At 40.7% G+C, this 18,049-nt stretch overlaps 1 protein-coding gene across 1 annotated transcript in view; it reads left to right on the top strand.

Annotated features, from left to right (window-relative positions):
- The first annotated feature begins 6,209 nt into the window (after positions 1-6,209).
- LOC113038298 (uncharacterized) overlaps positions 6,210-18,049 on the top strand; it is a 52,256-nt gene continuing 40,416 nt past the window's right edge. Inside the window, exons 1-17 of the mRNA XM_026195614.1 lie at positions 6,210-6,360; positions 6,530-6,580; positions 6,712-6,860; positions 7,108-7,178; positions 7,440-7,605; positions 8,209-8,346; positions 8,433-8,610; positions 9,426-9,562; positions 9,644-9,747; positions 10,471-10,636; positions 10,747-10,932; positions 12,098-12,250; positions 12,370-12,514; positions 14,129-14,287; positions 14,376-14,494; positions 15,251-15,448; positions 15,525-15,680. Coding sequence (XP_026051399.1) covers positions 6,279-6,360; positions 6,530-6,580; positions 6,712-6,860; positions 7,108-7,178; positions 7,440-7,605; positions 8,209-8,346; positions 8,433-8,610; positions 9,426-9,562; positions 9,644-9,747; positions 10,471-10,636; positions 10,747-10,932; positions 12,098-12,250; positions 12,370-12,514; positions 14,129-14,287; positions 14,376-14,494; positions 15,251-15,448; positions 15,525-15,680 — 2,358 coding nt within the window. The 5' untranslated portion in view covers positions 6,210-6,278. The remainder of the gene's footprint in view (positions 6,361-6,529; positions 6,581-6,711; positions 6,861-7,107; positions 7,179-7,439; positions 7,606-8,208; positions 8,347-8,432; positions 8,611-9,425; positions 9,563-9,643; positions 9,748-10,470; positions 10,637-10,746; positions 10,933-12,097; positions 12,251-12,369; positions 12,515-14,128; positions 14,288-14,375; positions 14,495-15,250; positions 15,449-15,524; positions 15,681-18,049) is intronic.

Below are 18,049 nucleotides of genomic sequence, written 5' to 3'. Positions count from 1 at the left end.
CAGAATTCGTGCTCTGCATTTACCATTCTAACCGTTAGGCCACGACTTCCCTGTAAAGTGATCCAGTGTTCCCGCCCAGTTTGACCAATATAACTAGAGTATCCAATAAACAAGAAAACAGACAAAACACAAGGCTAGAGCAAGACTAAATATAGACATTAAACAAGGACTCCGTTACACATACTAAGACCGGGTATGAATACACAGGGAGAGACAAACGCTAATGGGGAATTGACTGAGTGCAATGATTGATAACCAGTGACAGCTGGGTGCAATGATTAGGCAGACAATGTGAGGAATGTGGTTCATAAAGTGACAGACACCTTGGAGAATGAGGACATCTAGTGGATATGCAGGGAACACAAACCAGACACTGTGACAATACCCCCCTCTAGAGCGGCTCCCAGATGCTCCAAGACAAGACTACAAAAACCAGAGACCAGGAGGGAGGCAGACCGGTGGAGGCTCAGGGGGAGGGATGGAGGGCCAGAAAAAAACAAAACATGGGGAACAGACACCAGAAGTGCAAACACAAAACAGGGAGACCAGGAGGGAGGAGGACTGGGGGAGGTCCAGGGGGAGGGACAGAGGGCCAGGCTAACAGAGAGGAACAGGGACAGGAGTGAACACAAAAACAAAAAGCAAAAAACAACAACCATAAAACAGGAGATCAGGGTGTTCAGGAACCCAGGATGACACCGACTGGGCAAAACCCCAGGGTGGAGCAGAATACCACCACAGCCGTGTGGTCAGGAAGGAAGACCCCAGGGCGGAGCAGAAGACCACCACAACCGTGTGGTTGGGATGGACGCCCCCCAGGGTGGAGCAGAAGACCACCACATCCATGTGACTGAAACCAACGCCCCCAAGAGCGGATCAGAAGACCACCACAACCATGTGGTCGGGACGGACGCCCCCCCAGGGTGGGGCAGAAGACCACCACAACCATGTGGTCAGGGCTGAAGCCCCCCAGGGTGGAGCAGAAGACCACCACGTCCATGTGGTGGAGACCGGAGTCCCCCAGGCCGGAGCAGAAGACCACCATATCCATGCGGCTGGACCAACAGGAGGAAAAGTCTGGTTGGGCAAGTCTGAAACAAAAAACCTGCACAAGTTAAGAGTAGCCTCCGTGGCCACAACAGGATCAGTCGGATGCTCATAGAGTTCAACTGAGACCTGACGAGGCTCTGAAAGTCCCGTAGAGGCGAGGAAAGATTCTGGTAGATCAGCCGAGACGTGACCAGGCTCTGGAAGTTCCACAGAGGCATGGAGAGATTCCGGTAATCCAGCCGAGATGAGGAGAGGCACTGGTTATCCCATGGTGTTTATACTGGATTCCAGAAGATCAATGCTGACTTGACTCTGCTCCTGAAGATCATTGGTGGTCTGACTCTGCTCATTAAGATCATTGGTGAATTGCACTTGTTCATGGAGATCATTGGTGACTTGCATTTGTTCATGAAGATCATTGGTGAATTGCACTTGTTCATGGAGATCATTGGTGACTTGCATTTGTTCATGAAGATCATTGGTGACTTGCATATGTTCCTGAAGATCAATGGTGACTTGCATTTGTTCATGAAGATCAATGATGACTTGCCTTTGTTCTTGAAGATCACTGGTGACTTGACTCTGTCCTTGAAGATCACCGGTGACTTGACTCTGTCCCTGAAAATCACCAGTGACTTGATTCTTTCCTTGAAGATCACCAGTGACTTGACTTGACTCAGGAAGGTCAATGGTGACTAGTTCTGACTCTGGTGGGTCAACGGTGACTAGCCCTGACTCTGGAAGGTCATCGGGGACTAGCCCTGACTCTGGAAGGTCATCGGTGACTAGCCCTGACTCTGGAGGGTCCATGAGCACCTGACTCGACTCTGGAGGGTCAACCGGAACCTGACTCAACTCTGGAAAGTCAACAGGCCCCTGCCTTGACTTTGGAGGGTCAACGGGAACCTGACTCGACTCTGGAGGGTCAACGGGAACCTGACTTGACTCTGGAGGGTCAACTGGAACCTGACTCGACTCTGGAGGGTCAACTGGAACCTGACTCAACTCTGGAGGGTCAATGGGAACCTGACTCAACTCTGGAGGGTAAATTGGAACCTGACTTGACTCTGGAGGGTCAACCGGAACCTGACTTGACTCTGGAAGGACAATTGGAAACTGACTCAACTCTGGAGGGTCAACGGGAACCTGACTCGACTCTGGAGGGTTCACGGGAACCTGACTCGACTCTGGAAGGTCAGCTGTGGCTGTCATCCTGTGCAGAGGCGCTGGGCAAGCAGCCATCTTGGGCCATGACTCTGGACGGGCGGCCATCTTGGGCATTGGCGCTGGGTTAGGGGCCATCTTGTGTGGTGGTGCTGGGCTGGCGACCACCTTGTGTTGTGGCGCTGGGCTGTCAGCCATCTTGGGCTGTGGCACTGGCTCAGCGGCCGTGACGTGAGCACTCCTGGGGATCTCTAGGATCTTGTTCAGCATGGAGAAGTAATCCAAAAATGTCTCAGCGGCAATCTTGGGCAGTGGCGCTGGGCTGGCAGCCGCCTTGCCTTGTGGCGTGGGGCTGGCGACTACCTTGTGCTGTGGCACTGGGCTGGCGTCCATTTTGCCTTGTGGTGCTGGCTTTGCAGCCGTCATGGGCAGTGGAACCTGACTCGACTCTGGAGGGTCAACTGGACCCTGACTCGACTCTGGAGGGTTAACCGGAACCTGACTTGACTCTGGAAGGACAACTGGAAACTGACTCAACTCTGAAGGGTCAACGGGAACCTGACTCGACTCTGGAAGGTCAGCCGTGGCTGTCATCCTGTGCAGAGGCGCTTGGCAAGCAGCCATCTTGGGCCATGACTCTGGACGGGCGGCCATCTTGGGCCGTGGGTCTGGACCGGTGGCCATCTTGGGCATTGGCGCTGGGTAAGCGGCCATCTTGTGCGGTGGCACTGGACTAGCAGCCATCCTATACTGCGGTGCTGGGCTGGCGTCCATCTTGCATCCTGACGCTGAGCTGGTGGCCATCTTGTGTTGTGGTGCTGGGCTGGCAACCACCTTGTGCTGTGGCGCTGGGCTGGCGGCCCTCTTGGGCCAGGACTCTGGACGGGCGGCCATCTTGGGCCATGGCAATAAACAAGAAAACAGACAAAACACAAGGCTAGAGCAAGACTACGGATAGACATTAAACAAGGACTCCGTGACACATGAGGACTCTGTGACACTAAGACCGGGTATAAATACACAGGAAGAGACAAATCCTAATGGGGAATTGAGTGCAATGATTGATAACCAGTGACAGCTGGGTGCAATAGCCGCATTTCCACTGTCGGGCCAGTGCGAGCCAGGGCTTAAAGCGGGCCGGGCGGGGCTCATAGCCTCGGGCAAGCAGCACCGAAGCCAGAATAGCGCAGGGTTTCCACAATGGAGCTTGAAGCACCGCTGCACGTCACTAAAACACGTCCTTTACACGTCTCTCAGAACAACGTCATGCAACCTCAAAATTTCACCAACAAAGAGAAGTTATCAGAAAACTAAGAAATAAGTCACTGGAACATGTGCGATGTGCACAGTAGCCGTCATATTTAGAATGAATGATAATATCACTATTTTTTTAAAAGCTCCCGAAAAAAACAAACATTATTAGGCTATATTCCTTTATGATAGGCAACGTGAGAAAAACTCTTGAGACGAGGCTTGTGAAAGATAATATAAGTTACTTAATGAATACACGATTGTGATAGAGAATAAGGCGCTGACGTCTGATTTCTTCAAGCGGTCATATTTTACCATGTTTACTATATGTTTAGCGTGCACATCTTTTTCATCGCTTATAAATATTTCAGCCTTGGTGATTCTATAATACGCATTGGATCAAGTTATTTCAAACACTCGTTGCTGACTGAAAGAGAGTTTTGAGCTCGACTTATTTAAAAAAGTGTTTAATGCTGGTGTTAAAGCGGTTATATTTCTGAAATGATCCTCAGCACAGACTCTCTATTTTTGTAAAAGCTCCCAAACAAAAATCATTATTATATTTTGATGATATGCAACGTGGAGCTAAACTCACAAAACGAGACAACAGATAAAATGTTACTTAATAAATACACAATTGTAATAGAGAATAAGAAGCTGACGTCTGATTTATCCAAGCGTTCATATTTACCATGTTTACTATGGTAACGTTAATGTTTAGCGTGCATAGTCTTTTACATCGCTTCTAAATATTTCTGCCTTGTTTAGTGATTATAATCAACATCGGATCAAGTTATTTCAAACACTTGCTGCTAACTAAGAGTTAGTTTTGAGCTCAACTTATTTTAAAACGTCTTTAATGCTGGTGTTAAAGCTGTTATCTTTTTGAAATGATCCGCGCTGACGCTCTCTAGACACGGAGAAACTCTGCCTTTGTTCATAACCCCTCCTCTAGCCCCAGCTGGCCTGCTTTGGCCCAAGGTTTTCGTGGGGCCAAAAAACCCTGGCCGTTGGCCCCGAGGAAGCCCCGGCGAGGCACAATCAAGCCCCGGAAGTGACAGTGGAAACGCGACTGGCCCTGGCACGCACTAGCACGCCCGGTCTCAGCTCGATAGTGGAAACACGGCTAATGATTAGGCAGAGAACGTGAGAAATGTGGTTCATAAAGTGACAGACACTGTGGGGAAGGAGGACATCTATTGGATACCCAGGGAACACAAACCAGACACTGTGACAGTTCCTGTCTCTGAAGACAGTTCTCCTGATTGCGCTCACTTCCAACAAGAGGGTCGGGGACCTCCAAGCATTTTCAGTAAGTGAGGAGTGCCTTGTGTTCGGGCCGGCCTACCTTCATGTTGTCCTGAGACCCTGGCCTGGGTATGTGCTCATGGTTCCTACCACTCCTTTCCGAGATCAGGTGGTGATCCTGCAAGCACTGCCCTTGTAGGAGGCAGATTCAGGATAGTGGATGCCATCGCCTTAGCATTTTCTCTTAAGCTCAGAGATTGATTGGCCTCCCAAGTTTTGTCATTTGACATAACATCTCTGTTCCCTCCATCAGGGAATGAGGGTTATGTACATAACCAAGACATTGCGACTCTATATCTAACAATAATATGTCTTAGTAAGATGATATTTAAATGCTTGTTTTTTATATTATTATTTGTAATGTGGGGGGAAACATATAATGCAATGCAATACAGTGGGTGCTTCTCAATTCTTATTTGTGTATCCTTGTTTCCTTTTCTTGCTTCCTTTCCTCGTGTCTTTGCTCCACCTCTTCAGGATGCAAGAGAAGGATGCAAGAAAAAGACGTGAGGATGAAGGACTTGAATCAAGTGAAATGATTTATCCTCACTCCCTTCAGCGTTACTTCAAAGTATCATCAGCTGTGATTAAAGGGATCTGCCCTTATGTTGTTAAAGTTTGTTAATTAAGACATTCATAATAAACATTAATAAAGCAAGATGCCCTGTTTGAAATATATGACATGCATGGTTTATCTGAAGTAAAAAGGTAAAATATAAATGAAATTTATTGCAACAGATGTGAAGGGGGAGGAGAATTTATACGTGCATCATGTTAAGTCGATAAAAGACTTCCGCATAGGATACACCTGTGTATCCTCCCTCATCGCTCCTCATGAAGCCTTCTCCCTCCTCGATCCTCACCTCCTCGTGGTGCAATAAGAGAATTGAAATGTCCTTCAAGATGGCTGTGCTCCAGGTCGTTGGATGGAGGAGCGAGGAGACGAGGAGGGATATTGAGAAGCACCCAGTGTTCATTGAGAGATATGTTCTTTAAAAACCTGATGTATCATATTTGATACTTCAATCAGTCCAGTAAGTGTTTATCTTCAAATTATATTAATAATATAGAAGTTATTTTTAAAATCAAAGATTTCACTGCAAAAATACCCATGAATCACAACCTGAAGGTGAAACTTTTTACAAAAGGCCTTTTACTTGCTAAAAAAAGTATAAACTTAAAATGGAAGTGAATGACACTTTTTGGAGGATTTAAAAGTACAAATGTGATGCAATGAATATTATGAAACAAATTACATTAACAAAGCCCCTAGAAAAAGTAGTGCAATGAGCATGTTATGAGAAGGCAGAGGCTCAGTTCAAGATGTCCATCGGTATGCTGCAAGATTTTGTTAGCTGGATGGTCCCCTGGTGGGCATCTGTCCTCTGATTGGTGTCTGAGTGTCCAGTAGGTTTTTACAAAGGCTTAACTCAACATCTATCCATTCACTTATGTGCTTATGCTTGGTAATGGTCTCTCCTATGAAGTGCAGGGCATTACTTTAAATGCAACCACTTATGGCTATGTCTCCAGTCTGTCTAGTGCTCCAAGATCTCTGTCTAATAATGTTGCTCATCTTTTTCAGTGGTAAGTGTTTAATCTCATATTATTTAATATCCCCCCTTGATTATTAGGAGAACATATAGATTTCTAAATATTTTATGAGTAAATGTTTGTTTTGCCACAAAGTTTTGTGTGAGTGTTAACACTTGTAGTTAATGACTGTTTTTAACTTGTTAATGTTTTCTTTGACAAGCTGACTGCCACAAACTGCACCAAGATCAACTTTGCGGGTCTACTTGCCCTGGTAAGAGTATATACATGTTATTATTTATTTATTTGCTATTCATCCAATCACCCAAATAGACGTTTTCTCCAATTTAGCTCATTTCTGGACTCAGCACATATAATTACAGTTTATCTGACTTATGTTTGCAGCTGTGCAGAAAGGGCAAAGGCACACATATAGATACAGTACAACCATAAACAGTGCTTGGAAAGGTCCTTCATCAGGAGGCAGCCAGTTAGCTTTGGACTGTGTTGTTGACATTGATGTCAGACCAGGATGTCCAGAAATTATATTAAAGGTATGTTATGTTCTATGAGTCATTCTATATATGTAATAATTTTGTCATCCATATTGATATACCTCTTCTTCCTTTACAATGCAAAAATTTTCATAGCAAACATAATATAATTACACCATTGAGACAAAAAATGAGGCATTTGATTCAATTTCAATAGCCAGTATTTATATTTAAATATAAAAAAATATATTATTGTATTAATATATGTTTCATTTATTCCGTATTTGTTATATTTATTTGCATGTAGCTAAGGAACATACAAATAAAGCATAGCTCAGCGAAAAGAGAGAATTCGGTGCTACGCTTGAAGAACATAAGGTAATTAAAGTTTCTTTTTGATGTGTTACACTCCTCTAGCATTTTCTGTGTTTGCATCCAATTAATATAAACTAACTGCATAGTCATGTAATCTTATGTCTGGTTCAAAGTGTGAAAATTAAACATGTAGGTACAAACATTTTAAATAACATAATGCTTCCGTTGATGCCACATCAATAAAATCACTCTATTGCTGCATTAGAGTTAGTCTGTGATGAGTGTTAAGAGGTTGAAGGTCCATCTGGTGTTTTGATTTCTCAGAGAGTCATTGGAGAAGAACCCCCTGCGGTTCTGGCTTGAGGGGGGAAAGGTCACAAAGCTCTGCCCACAGGAGGCTGAGCAGGTGTGGACCCTCAACATCAAGAGGTCCATTCTGAGCATGTTCCAGACCTCACACTCGGGACGAGCCAGGGAGACAATCAGAGAGGTGAGAGGGACTGTAACTCACTCTGCATGCTTGTTTGTACAGGCCCACTTTTATAAAAAAAAAAAAAATCATGTTCAATTTTAAAATATACTTGAAGCACTGAGTTTGTAAATTTGTAACAAGTTTACATGGTAATTTTCATAAAACAATGCAATAAACGCTACCATTCAAAAGTTAAGGGTCATTTTAAAGTAATTAATTGATGCAGCAAGAATGCATTCAGGTAATCAAAAGTGACATTTATAATGTTACAAAATAATTCTATTTCAAATAAACTTTAATCAAAGAATTCTAAAAATACAAAAATATTCAAATAAAATTCCACAAAAATATTAAGCAGCATAACTATTTTCAAAACTAATAATAATAATGTTTCTTGAGCCCTAAATCTGCATATTAAATTGATTTCTGAAAGAACTGGAGTGCACAGGAATAAATTACATTTTAGAGTATATTACAATAGAAACCGTTCTTTTCAATTGTACAAATATTTTACAGTATTACTACTGTATTTTTGATCAAATAATGTAGCCTTGGTGAGCATAAGAGACTTTTCACAAAAATTAAAAATCAAGCTGACATCGGATAATGATTTCTCTACAGACTGATGTGTATGGGACATGTATGAGCTCTTATGAGCAGAGGGGACCATCGCTGGTGAAGAGCAGAAACCTCCAGCAGTGCCTCAGTGAGAGAATCGATCAGTTTTGGAAACACTCTGTTCCCCTGAAGGATGGCATGGTGGGCCCCATAGTGTACACCCAACATTCACACAACTGACCCAATGTGAATTGTCTTTAGTTTGAGTTGCTTTTTATTTTGATTAGACGGTGAGTGCCGGGCTCACATGCATCCAGCTCAATGATGGAACAATGCTGAAGAAGGTCAACTGTACAGAAACAGTGTCACTGGTTCCCCTGCCAGGCCTCTTAGAAGTAACAGAAACTAAAACCTTTTCAAGCCTAACTCTCCTGAGAACCCTTGAAGTGATTCCATCAGATTTGGGTAAGACTAAGTTTTTGGTGTTGTCGATCCAGTATGATCATGGCACTCTTTTAATGCTATATTTTGAGTGTAAATATTTATGTTGACTACATTTTTTTTTTTTTTTTTTGATTTCTGAAATGATGATTAAGGTGGTGTGTAATATCTGAATAGATTATCTGGTGAATGCATACAGACCCAAATCAAAAGAGTCTAGTCTCTATATGGCTCTATTATTTTATTAAAATAATGAGCAGTATTTTGTTAAAGTAATTTGTTTATTCACCCGCTATGCAAGAATTTTAGATAGCTTTTTGATTCATTTAGATTTATTTACCGTATTTTTCGGACTATAAGTCGCGCCTCAGTATAAGTAGCATCATCCAAAAATATGTCATGATGAGGAAAAAAACATATATAAGTGGCACTGGACTATAAGTCGCATTTATTTAGAACCAAGAGAAAGCATAACCGTCTACAGCCACGAGAGGGCGCTCTATGTTTACAGTGTAGACTACAGGAGCACTGAGCAGCATAGAGCGCCCTCTCGCGGCTGTAGACGGTAATATTTTCTCTTGGTTAATGTCAAATTAATTTTCATAAATAAGTCGCACCTGACTATAAGTTGCAGGACCAGCCAAACTATGAAAAGAAGTGCCACTTATAGTCCGGAAAATATGGTCATTTGGTAGCCTCTCTTTACATTTATTTAGATTAAGTGTGAAAACTGGATACTTTATTTTAAACTACCCTTTTTATAAAATTACACTAGCATTGAAATGTAAAACTATATAAAACTTATATGTAAAGTGTAATCATCTTCTCTGTCATTTCAGTGCAGAACGCTGGTTACTTGACCAGTATTATGTTTGAGGCTGAAAACCAGATCTCAGGCAGGCATGGTGGACCATCAGTTCAAGAGGTTTCCAATACAGTGAGGAGGTTGTGTGCTCACCTCGCAAATCAGCAACAGGTCAGACGCCAGCTCACAGTATTACAGTGATTCTTTCTTTCAAGATGGTAAGTTTCTCTCACTTTTCTTTATCGCTCTTAGCAATCAGAGCTTCTCCTGAATCTGGTGCTCCAGTTGAGAACCTTGTCGGCCCATCAGTTGAGAGACTTGTGGCATGAGGCCTCCTTCAAATGTCGAGACGACTGGTTGGTCCTTCATCACTTAATTGCATACATTGTAAATAGTGTAATCCTGGAAGATGTCTATTGATGATATATGTGTCATATATGTCATGCTGTAATAAATCCAAGTTACATACTGCTAAAAACAAAACAACAGAAAACTAAAAATCATCTCATTTATTTTTGCTTTGTGACTTTTTTACATTGTGAATGTATGCACATTGTAATTTATGCAATACAGTAATACTGTGACCCATTTTATTTTATTCATTTTAAAGAATTAAATCCAACAGGAATTCAGAAGGGAATGCGAAAAATTAATTATTATAAAAGCAAATATAATTTATTATTATTATTTTTTTTTAATAAGATGGGAGGGAAAATTAATATTTAAATGTTTTTTTGCTCACTTGCAATAGTTTTGCAGTCACCTAAGAAACTTTTGTGATGGAAATAATATAAAGGGGGAGGAAAAACATATTCAGTGCATTGTGAGCGAACTCATTGTTTCTTGGCGGACTAAAAATGTTTTGCAAGAGAACACAAAATGTTTCAAGGGAATGCAAAGTTTCTCAAGGAGCGCAAATGTTTTTGAGAGAATGCAATGTTTTGCAGTGGAACGCAATACATTTGTGAGAGAATCATAACAATCGTAATCATTGACTTTTTTATTCAATTCAATTATACAGCAATTACAATTTATTTTATTTTTTCCTGATGGTAATGTTGATTTTGGTGTCATGGCAGGCAGCCCCTTCTAGATACTCTGTCAGTCTGTGGAACTGAGGATTGCATCCTTGTCACTACAGACCTCATAATCAACAAAGAAGTGGACCAGGAACAAATCCTACTTCTCCTCAAAACTATCAGTTTTGCTCCCCACCCTACTTCATCCATGATTAGCAACCTTAGTGTATGTTTTTGATTTGTTCAGTGACTAAATTGAAATTAATTATAATCCAAAATTGAAAGTTGGCGTGTGACCAAGTTAATATGTGGATTTGCTGGTATTTTCTCCTCCAGGCCTTGCTGCAGATACCTCTTATTCGTCCAAAAGCACTGCTGGTTATGTCTTCACTGGTCCACGGTCTTTGTCAACAGCAACAGGGTCCATGTAACGAAATCCCTGATGTCCAACAGTTGGTCCATGTTCTGAATCAGAGTCTTGATGCAGGATGTGAAGTGGATGATCATTTGCAGATCACAGAGGTACAGTCAGTGCTGGGTAGATTATTACAAAATCATAATCTGTTTGTTACTAATTAAAAATTACATTGTAGTCAGTAATGTAATCAAGACTATTTATTTTAGGTAATGCATTCTGGACTACATTTGGATTATATTTTGATTTCTTTTGACAACTTTTATTTGAACATATATATATATATATAAAAGAGAATAAAATGTATGAGCATTAACCAACATTCAAGTGCGTTGTAAAATGATTGAAATAATAATTCTAAACCTCAGAGGGACTCCAAGTATTAAATATTTTGACTGACAAAAAGTTTGAGAATATCTGCATCACATAAGCAAAAAAAAAAACCTTTTATGCCATTTTTAAAATTGTTTTGGGAATCTCCTACGAGAGGTCAAAAAAACCTTCAAATTTTTCCAATTTACATTTGTCACGACTCGTGATGCAAGGAACGAGGAGAGAGGACCAATTGTGGGTATGATGTTTATTCAGGGTAATCCAAATGGGTAAACAAGCCAGGCAGGGTCAAAACCAGAAGATCCAAAACATAACATAAACAAGACACGAACACAAGGCAAGGCAAGGCAAGGCAAGAATGATGGACATGAATTAACTTTAACATTAAACAAGGACTCCGTAACACAGACTCAGACAGACCGGGTATAAATACACAGAAGGATAATGAGGAAACAGGAGACAGGTGGGGAACAATCAATTACACAACAAGGAGGAAAGTGACCAAATAAGGTAACAGGAAGTGATAAGGTGACAGACACTGTGAGAAAGGGGGACATCTAGTGGAACCCCAGGGAACACAACCCAGACACTGTGACAACATTTTCCAGATTACATGTAATCAGTTATTACCCAGCACTGGGTACAGTCGAAAGATGACAATGACCCCTTAAACTCAGAGAGCGGAGGCATCCTGCAACAACTAAATTAACCCAATATTCAAGGCTCAATACTAATTAAAACACTCACTAACCATCCCTCCTCCATTTCAAAAATCAAAGTTATGGTGCAAAACTAACAGTGGGAGTGAATGGGGACCATTTTTTGTGAGTGAAAGTGAACAAACCAAAAATTAAAATCAACATAATGTCACAAATAATTGAGCTTGACTCATACTGAACCTTAAATATGGCATTAAACTGTTGTGTACCTCTTGTGCAGCTGCTGCATGTGTTGAAAGCAGTGGAAAACGCAGGAGCAGCTGCATCAGATCTCCTCCCCAAACTGAGCCGCTGTGTGCAGAATCAGTCTGTGCCTCTGGAGCTTCGGCTGGCAGCTGTACGAGCATTCAGGAGAATCCCATGCCATCATGACGTCAGTATCACTGAAATAACACATTGACATGCATGTATCTGCTGATACGTTTACATTGATGGGATGTCTATAATGGCATGTCCTATGTTCTTGCATTATGTTCTTTCTTATGTTACCAGAGGACAACTCTTGCTCGGGCATTTCAAAGCCAGCAGGAGAACGTGGAGGTCAGAATTGCAGCATATCAGCAGGTCATGCACTGTCCAAACCAGGAGATTTTCACAATTGTGAAAACAGCTTTAAGCATTGAGAAGTCTAGTCAAGGTATTTAGTTATCAAATATTATTGAATATTAAAGGGGGGGGGGGGGTGAAATGCTTGTTTTCACTCAATATCCTGTTAATCTTGAGTACCTATAGAGTAGTACTGCATCCTTCATAGCTCCAAAAAGTCTTTAGTTGTATTACATTCATAAGAGAAAGATAGTCTGTACCGATTTTTCCCGGAAAAACACGACCGGCTGGAGGCGTGACGTGTGGGCGGAGCTAAAGAATTACGAGCGCCAGTAGGCTTTTGTGTTGAGAGCATGTGGAAACTGTGACATTATCGTGAGTGAAAAACCATCTTCCAAAACGAACCATGGCTTACAGTCAGATTCAGCCATTTATTTATGATCCAGAATCAGATCCAGAGGCTGAAACTGAACGAGAGCAGCAGCAGCAATGACTCGCTCCGAGCGGGGCTCGAACCCAGGTCTCCGGCATGGGAGGGGACGCACTAACAAGGAGGCAGAGATATTTTAAGCAGTTTTACTCACCGCCTGCGGTTCCAACACATGATCGTGACCCTTTTTTGTTGGGATTGCATCATCCTTAAGAAATAAACGATACGCAAATCCGTCGTCAAACTGGGTCTTGTGAACAAGCATCTTCGAAATGCAGGGAACAAACACAAACACTTGCACAACTCCGTTGATGCTCTGTAAAAATAAACTCCATCCACTGGTCCCTTAATGCTGTTTTTTTTTTTTTGGTAATTTGTGCAGGGTTGTCTTGCCCTGGCAACCAAAAACACACTTCTTTTGTGACTTCTCGCGACGCTCTTGCTCTGATCAGTGAATCGCTCTGATCAGTGAAATGTCCCTTATATGGGTCCTAGTGCCCTAGGACCCATATAAGGAAATTCCGCTCCATCTAACGTCACACAGAGCCATACTCGAAAAACACTTTATGAAACTTGTGACAAACCGGAAGGAGTATTTTGGGAACGAAAATACTCCTTCAAACGTACAACTTAATTTTTGAAACTTTGTCCATGTTTAGCAAAAAAACTCAGTATGCATGAAATAGCATTTCACCCCCCCTTTAAGAACTCAAATGTGTTACATTATTTCAACACTGTCAGAGAAAGCTTGAAATTCAAATGCTTTTGATATGGATAGATAAATATTCATGGGTAAATTCTGGTAGAATTACTTTTTTTTGGTGTGTCTCCCAATAAATGGCACATTATTATATATATATATTATTATATATAAACAAAAAAACGAAAACCTGTTTAATGCCAAATCTTCAAAATGGGGTTGAGGTTTGAAAGTCATGCAAAAATGTTCATAAAACTATGGCCTTAAAAATAGCTTAATATAAATATAATGACACAAAAATGTACATAAACGCATTAAGTGCCTGCACTAACGGTGAAACCATGATATTTACATTTTAAATAAAATAAAATTTGTCTAGATAACCTATTTATTTTTTAATAAATTAGCAATACAATTATAGCTATATCAGTAGTTAGTCACACATGGTGCACAAATTGCACCATTTCCTGAGAATGAGCCAAATATGTCCTGCATGGAAGAGGTTGCATATTTCTAACACTCTTCAACTGTAAAATGAGGCACATTTTTATACAATCTCTATGATATCTCTTTAGTCGGGTCATTTGTTTGGAGTCACCTTTTCAATATCCAGAAAACAGAAGATCCACTGAAAAAAGAGCTGATGGAGTCACTGCCAGACGATATCATAAGTAAAGACTTTGAAGCGGAACCGTGGAAATATTCCTCACATATGGACTATACAGTGGACACAGGTACTACACATAATGTAGCAGTAATGCTCTACTTGTAGCACTTTGGTTTTCCCTCATTTTTAACGTGTTGATTGTATGTCTGCTTCAGGAGTGGCTGCTGCTAACATCGAGGGAGCTGTAGTTTTCTCCCCTGAATCTTTTGTTCCACGTTATGCTATGGCAAATCTAACAGTTCACGTCCTAGGCAGAGCATTCAATCTTCTGGAGGTGAAAATCCAATTTGTTCAACATCTGTTTGTATTTTCCACAAAACGAATCTAATTTGACACTATTTACTTACTGTTTACTGTACTGTTGCTAGTCTTAATGTTCATCAGTGAAAACTATTCCAATGAAAATATAAGTTTGTCTTCATAATCTTTCATCATGATGTAAAAACTGTTTAATTTTTAATTTTTTATCATTTTCTGAGTACAACGAGGTGAGGGTTTTCAAACTGTAGCCCAGAAACATGCATATTGCCATGAGGGGTCTGCAGAATTTTTTTTTTTTTTTTTTTTTTTTTTTTATAGTGTTAAAAAGGTAAAATAGAAAATAACTTATAATAATTTAAAAGACCAAATATATTTAAAGATCCAAATATTATTTAAAATTACATATTTGCATAATTTAAAGCAATTATATTTTTCACCATATAAATTATGCTTTAAACAAGGAATATACTGTGTGTATGTATGTATGTATGTATGTATAATTTCCTTTCCTTTCTGTATAATAGCCTTTCCCAATATAATGCCAGTAACTAAAAGTTCAAATCTGGCCTTTTCCTTTATTTAATTTTTCTCATTGAATATTAAGTCAAAAATATATACCATTACATAAGTTAAATAAGTAGTCACTTGTCATGTGAAAAATTGGTTAATGTTAGCCAAAAAACAAAACATAAAGCTAATTAGCTATTTTAGTTTTGAAGCAGCATGTATTTTTGTTCAATGATAGTAATAATTTTAATCGGTTATTTAGATTAGCCTAAGAATGGAAAACCTAGAGCCTGTTCTGAAGAAAATCTTTGAGGAGCATCCTCTAGCATCAGCTGAACAGTCCAGATCTAAGGGTCAAACAGACTCTGTGAGGCATGAACAGAAAGGACCAATCAGAGACGAGGATCCAGAAGGCAGTGATGGCTGTCAGGCCACAGGTTTGACTTCCATCAAGACTAAGGTGAGAATCTTTCAGACTCGGGGTTTGTGTCTCTCATCTGGCTCCAGATCAGGCATGACCAATATCTGTGTTTAAGTTCACAGAGCACAGGAAAAGAGATAGTAGGTTCCGATGTTGGATGAATGTGAAGATGTTTGGCCACGACCTCACCTTTATGACCTGTGATGATGTCCATGCGTATCAGAGAAAGCTGTCACTTAGTACAGCTGGTGTTGTTGTCAAGTTGTTAAAGGTAAGAAATTCTTTCTCAAGCTGTTACTTAAAGGAACATGCTGGGTTAAATACTCTGGTCAACATTTAAGATCAAATTATCACTATTATCTATGACTTTTGCCGCAGTAAACTCCTAATTTGCTGCTCAGTAAAGGCCCCGATATATATTTCAAATGAAATTGAAGAATGAACTGATATGACGTCATTTAGAACAAAATCAGGTGTTTCAAACTGCCGAAATAAACTCAAAACAAACTTCATTTCAGCAGTTCGAAACAGCTGACCAAAGCAAACTTTCTGGAGGAGTTTGTTTGGCTCCTAAACACCTTTGTGTTCCCATTGGTCCGTGGTGGTTACGCAATTGGTGGCTGTGTTCTGAAACTCGACTTGCTTTTTTTTCTTCTATTAATTTCTCATTAAACAGAGGTCAGGCAGAGAGAACAATATCACCAGTGTCCTGACATTTTCATCTTACGAGTCCTACCAAGGTTTACTGTGCATGCGCACTTTAATATTGTGTCCTTTTTCTCATGCCTAACAACAATATTGAATGTGTCTGCATTACTATAAGGGTAGGTTTAAGGTTGGGGTAGGTGTAGCTGATTGTACTACCCACTGTATTAATGGGAGGTAGCAAAATCTGACAGTGTAGGATAAATCGACAGAACACCGGCCTAGACACTAGCAACATGAACACACTGAAGAGTCGAATAGATGAGATGCCACAGATATTTCCAAACCTGTACTGTCGCTTGCAGGGAGACTTTAAAGATTCAGTGAAAGCGTTCAATTCCAAGAAAGAAATTGCAATGATGCTTGGTGTCAAAGACCCGAATTATGCAAAAAAACTACGCGGTGTAAGGGAAACAGGTCATTTTAGCTCAAAGGGGATCATTTAAGATTTTAAAGGGAATTTGAACAGAATCACTGTTTCACGGCTGGTCACGGAGACGCCCTGCGATTCAGTGAACTAGCCGTTTAACATCAAATCTGCGCTGGATACTAATATCCAAACTATAGTGAAACACTATCAATTAGCACAGTAACAAGATCGTCAGTTTAAGACATTAACTTGTAAGCACAAAACACAAGATACTTCTCTTTTCAATATGAATAAGGCTTTATTAGATAAATCTAAGACATATAAACTAATCTAACACATAAACGCACGCACACACACATTCACACAAGTTGTAGGAAGGTCGAAAGTTAAGGAAAGATGAGTTTAAGAGAATGGAAATATGGAATCCCAAGTTTACAGCAATACGTTAAATTGCATAGACATGAACAACCATCAATCACGTAATTAGCGCTCGCATTGAGTTCCTCAATGTGACTAAAATTATACTAGATACACCAGCACAACAAATATCTGGGGATACGTTGCCTTAGTTTCCTGTGAAAGGAACTCCCGTTGAAAGGGGTATCCCGGTGTCGCTGATTGGCTGGAAGTTCAGTAGTGAAGTGACGTCTTGGGAAGCCCGTGGTTGTTGGGCGTTGACTGAAAGTGCAGAGTCGTGTGCGCTGGTTGAAGTTGAACGGGCATCCGAGGTCAGGCGTCGGAGACTCGACGTTACAAAACTTAACTCAGAACACGAAACTCAAACTGAAAAGAAAAGAAATAAAGTTTGACGAGACTAGGTTGTGTTCCTTCTCATTGTGGCATAGTGGCAGCAGGCAGGCACGCTGGAACCGTGCTCAAAGAACAATGATGACTAACCGCATGGCTAGATGCTACAAGCTAAAGCTAGGTAGCAAAGCTAAAAGCTAAGAGCAGGCATGACTGATAGCACAAGCAATGCTAGACTAAAAGCCGACATGGCTAATAGCAGCAGCTAGACTAGAACTAAAAGCAAAAATTTAATCGTATCCAAAGTATTTAAACTTTCCTGTTGGCCACCCCTCAAATGTTGCCTTGACCAATCAGATATGTTCTTGGGGTGGGTATCATAAATCATTTGTTTATCTTACCAAGCATGTGGTTCTTGCCTCACAGGGTCTAATTTTGGACATGATTCCTATAACATGATTATGATATATTTTACAAATAAATGATTGTCAGGACAATATCAAGCAAGAAAATGCGATTATTTCAATACTAGACATGACTAGGTATCCTATAGTTATCAAAAGACATACACAATAAGTGATTATACATGATAGTCAAATGTGTGGGTTACACGTAAATGAATATGGAGTTAAGCAATGGAATGATTCATTCATAAGTCTTTTTTGAGTTCATTCTGGTCCATATATAATGTATAAAAAGGGTTTCTTTGCCATTCTCTGGCAAAGGGACTTTTCTGTGAAGACAAAGGTTTAAAGCCCTTCCCCCTTAGGAATTTCAGTCTGGTTTCACTGGCTGGGGGGGGGGGCGAGTCAATGCAA

The sequence above is a fragment of the Carassius auratus genome, chromosome 2 (assembly GCF_003368295.1).
Source record: "Carassius auratus strain Wakin chromosome 2, ASM336829v1, whole genome shotgun sequence".
In the NCBI taxonomy this organism is placed as follows: domain Eukaryota; kingdom Metazoa; phylum Chordata; class Actinopteri; order Cypriniformes; family Cyprinidae; genus Carassius; species Carassius auratus.
This window is presented reverse-complemented; position numbering and strand designations above follow the sequence as displayed.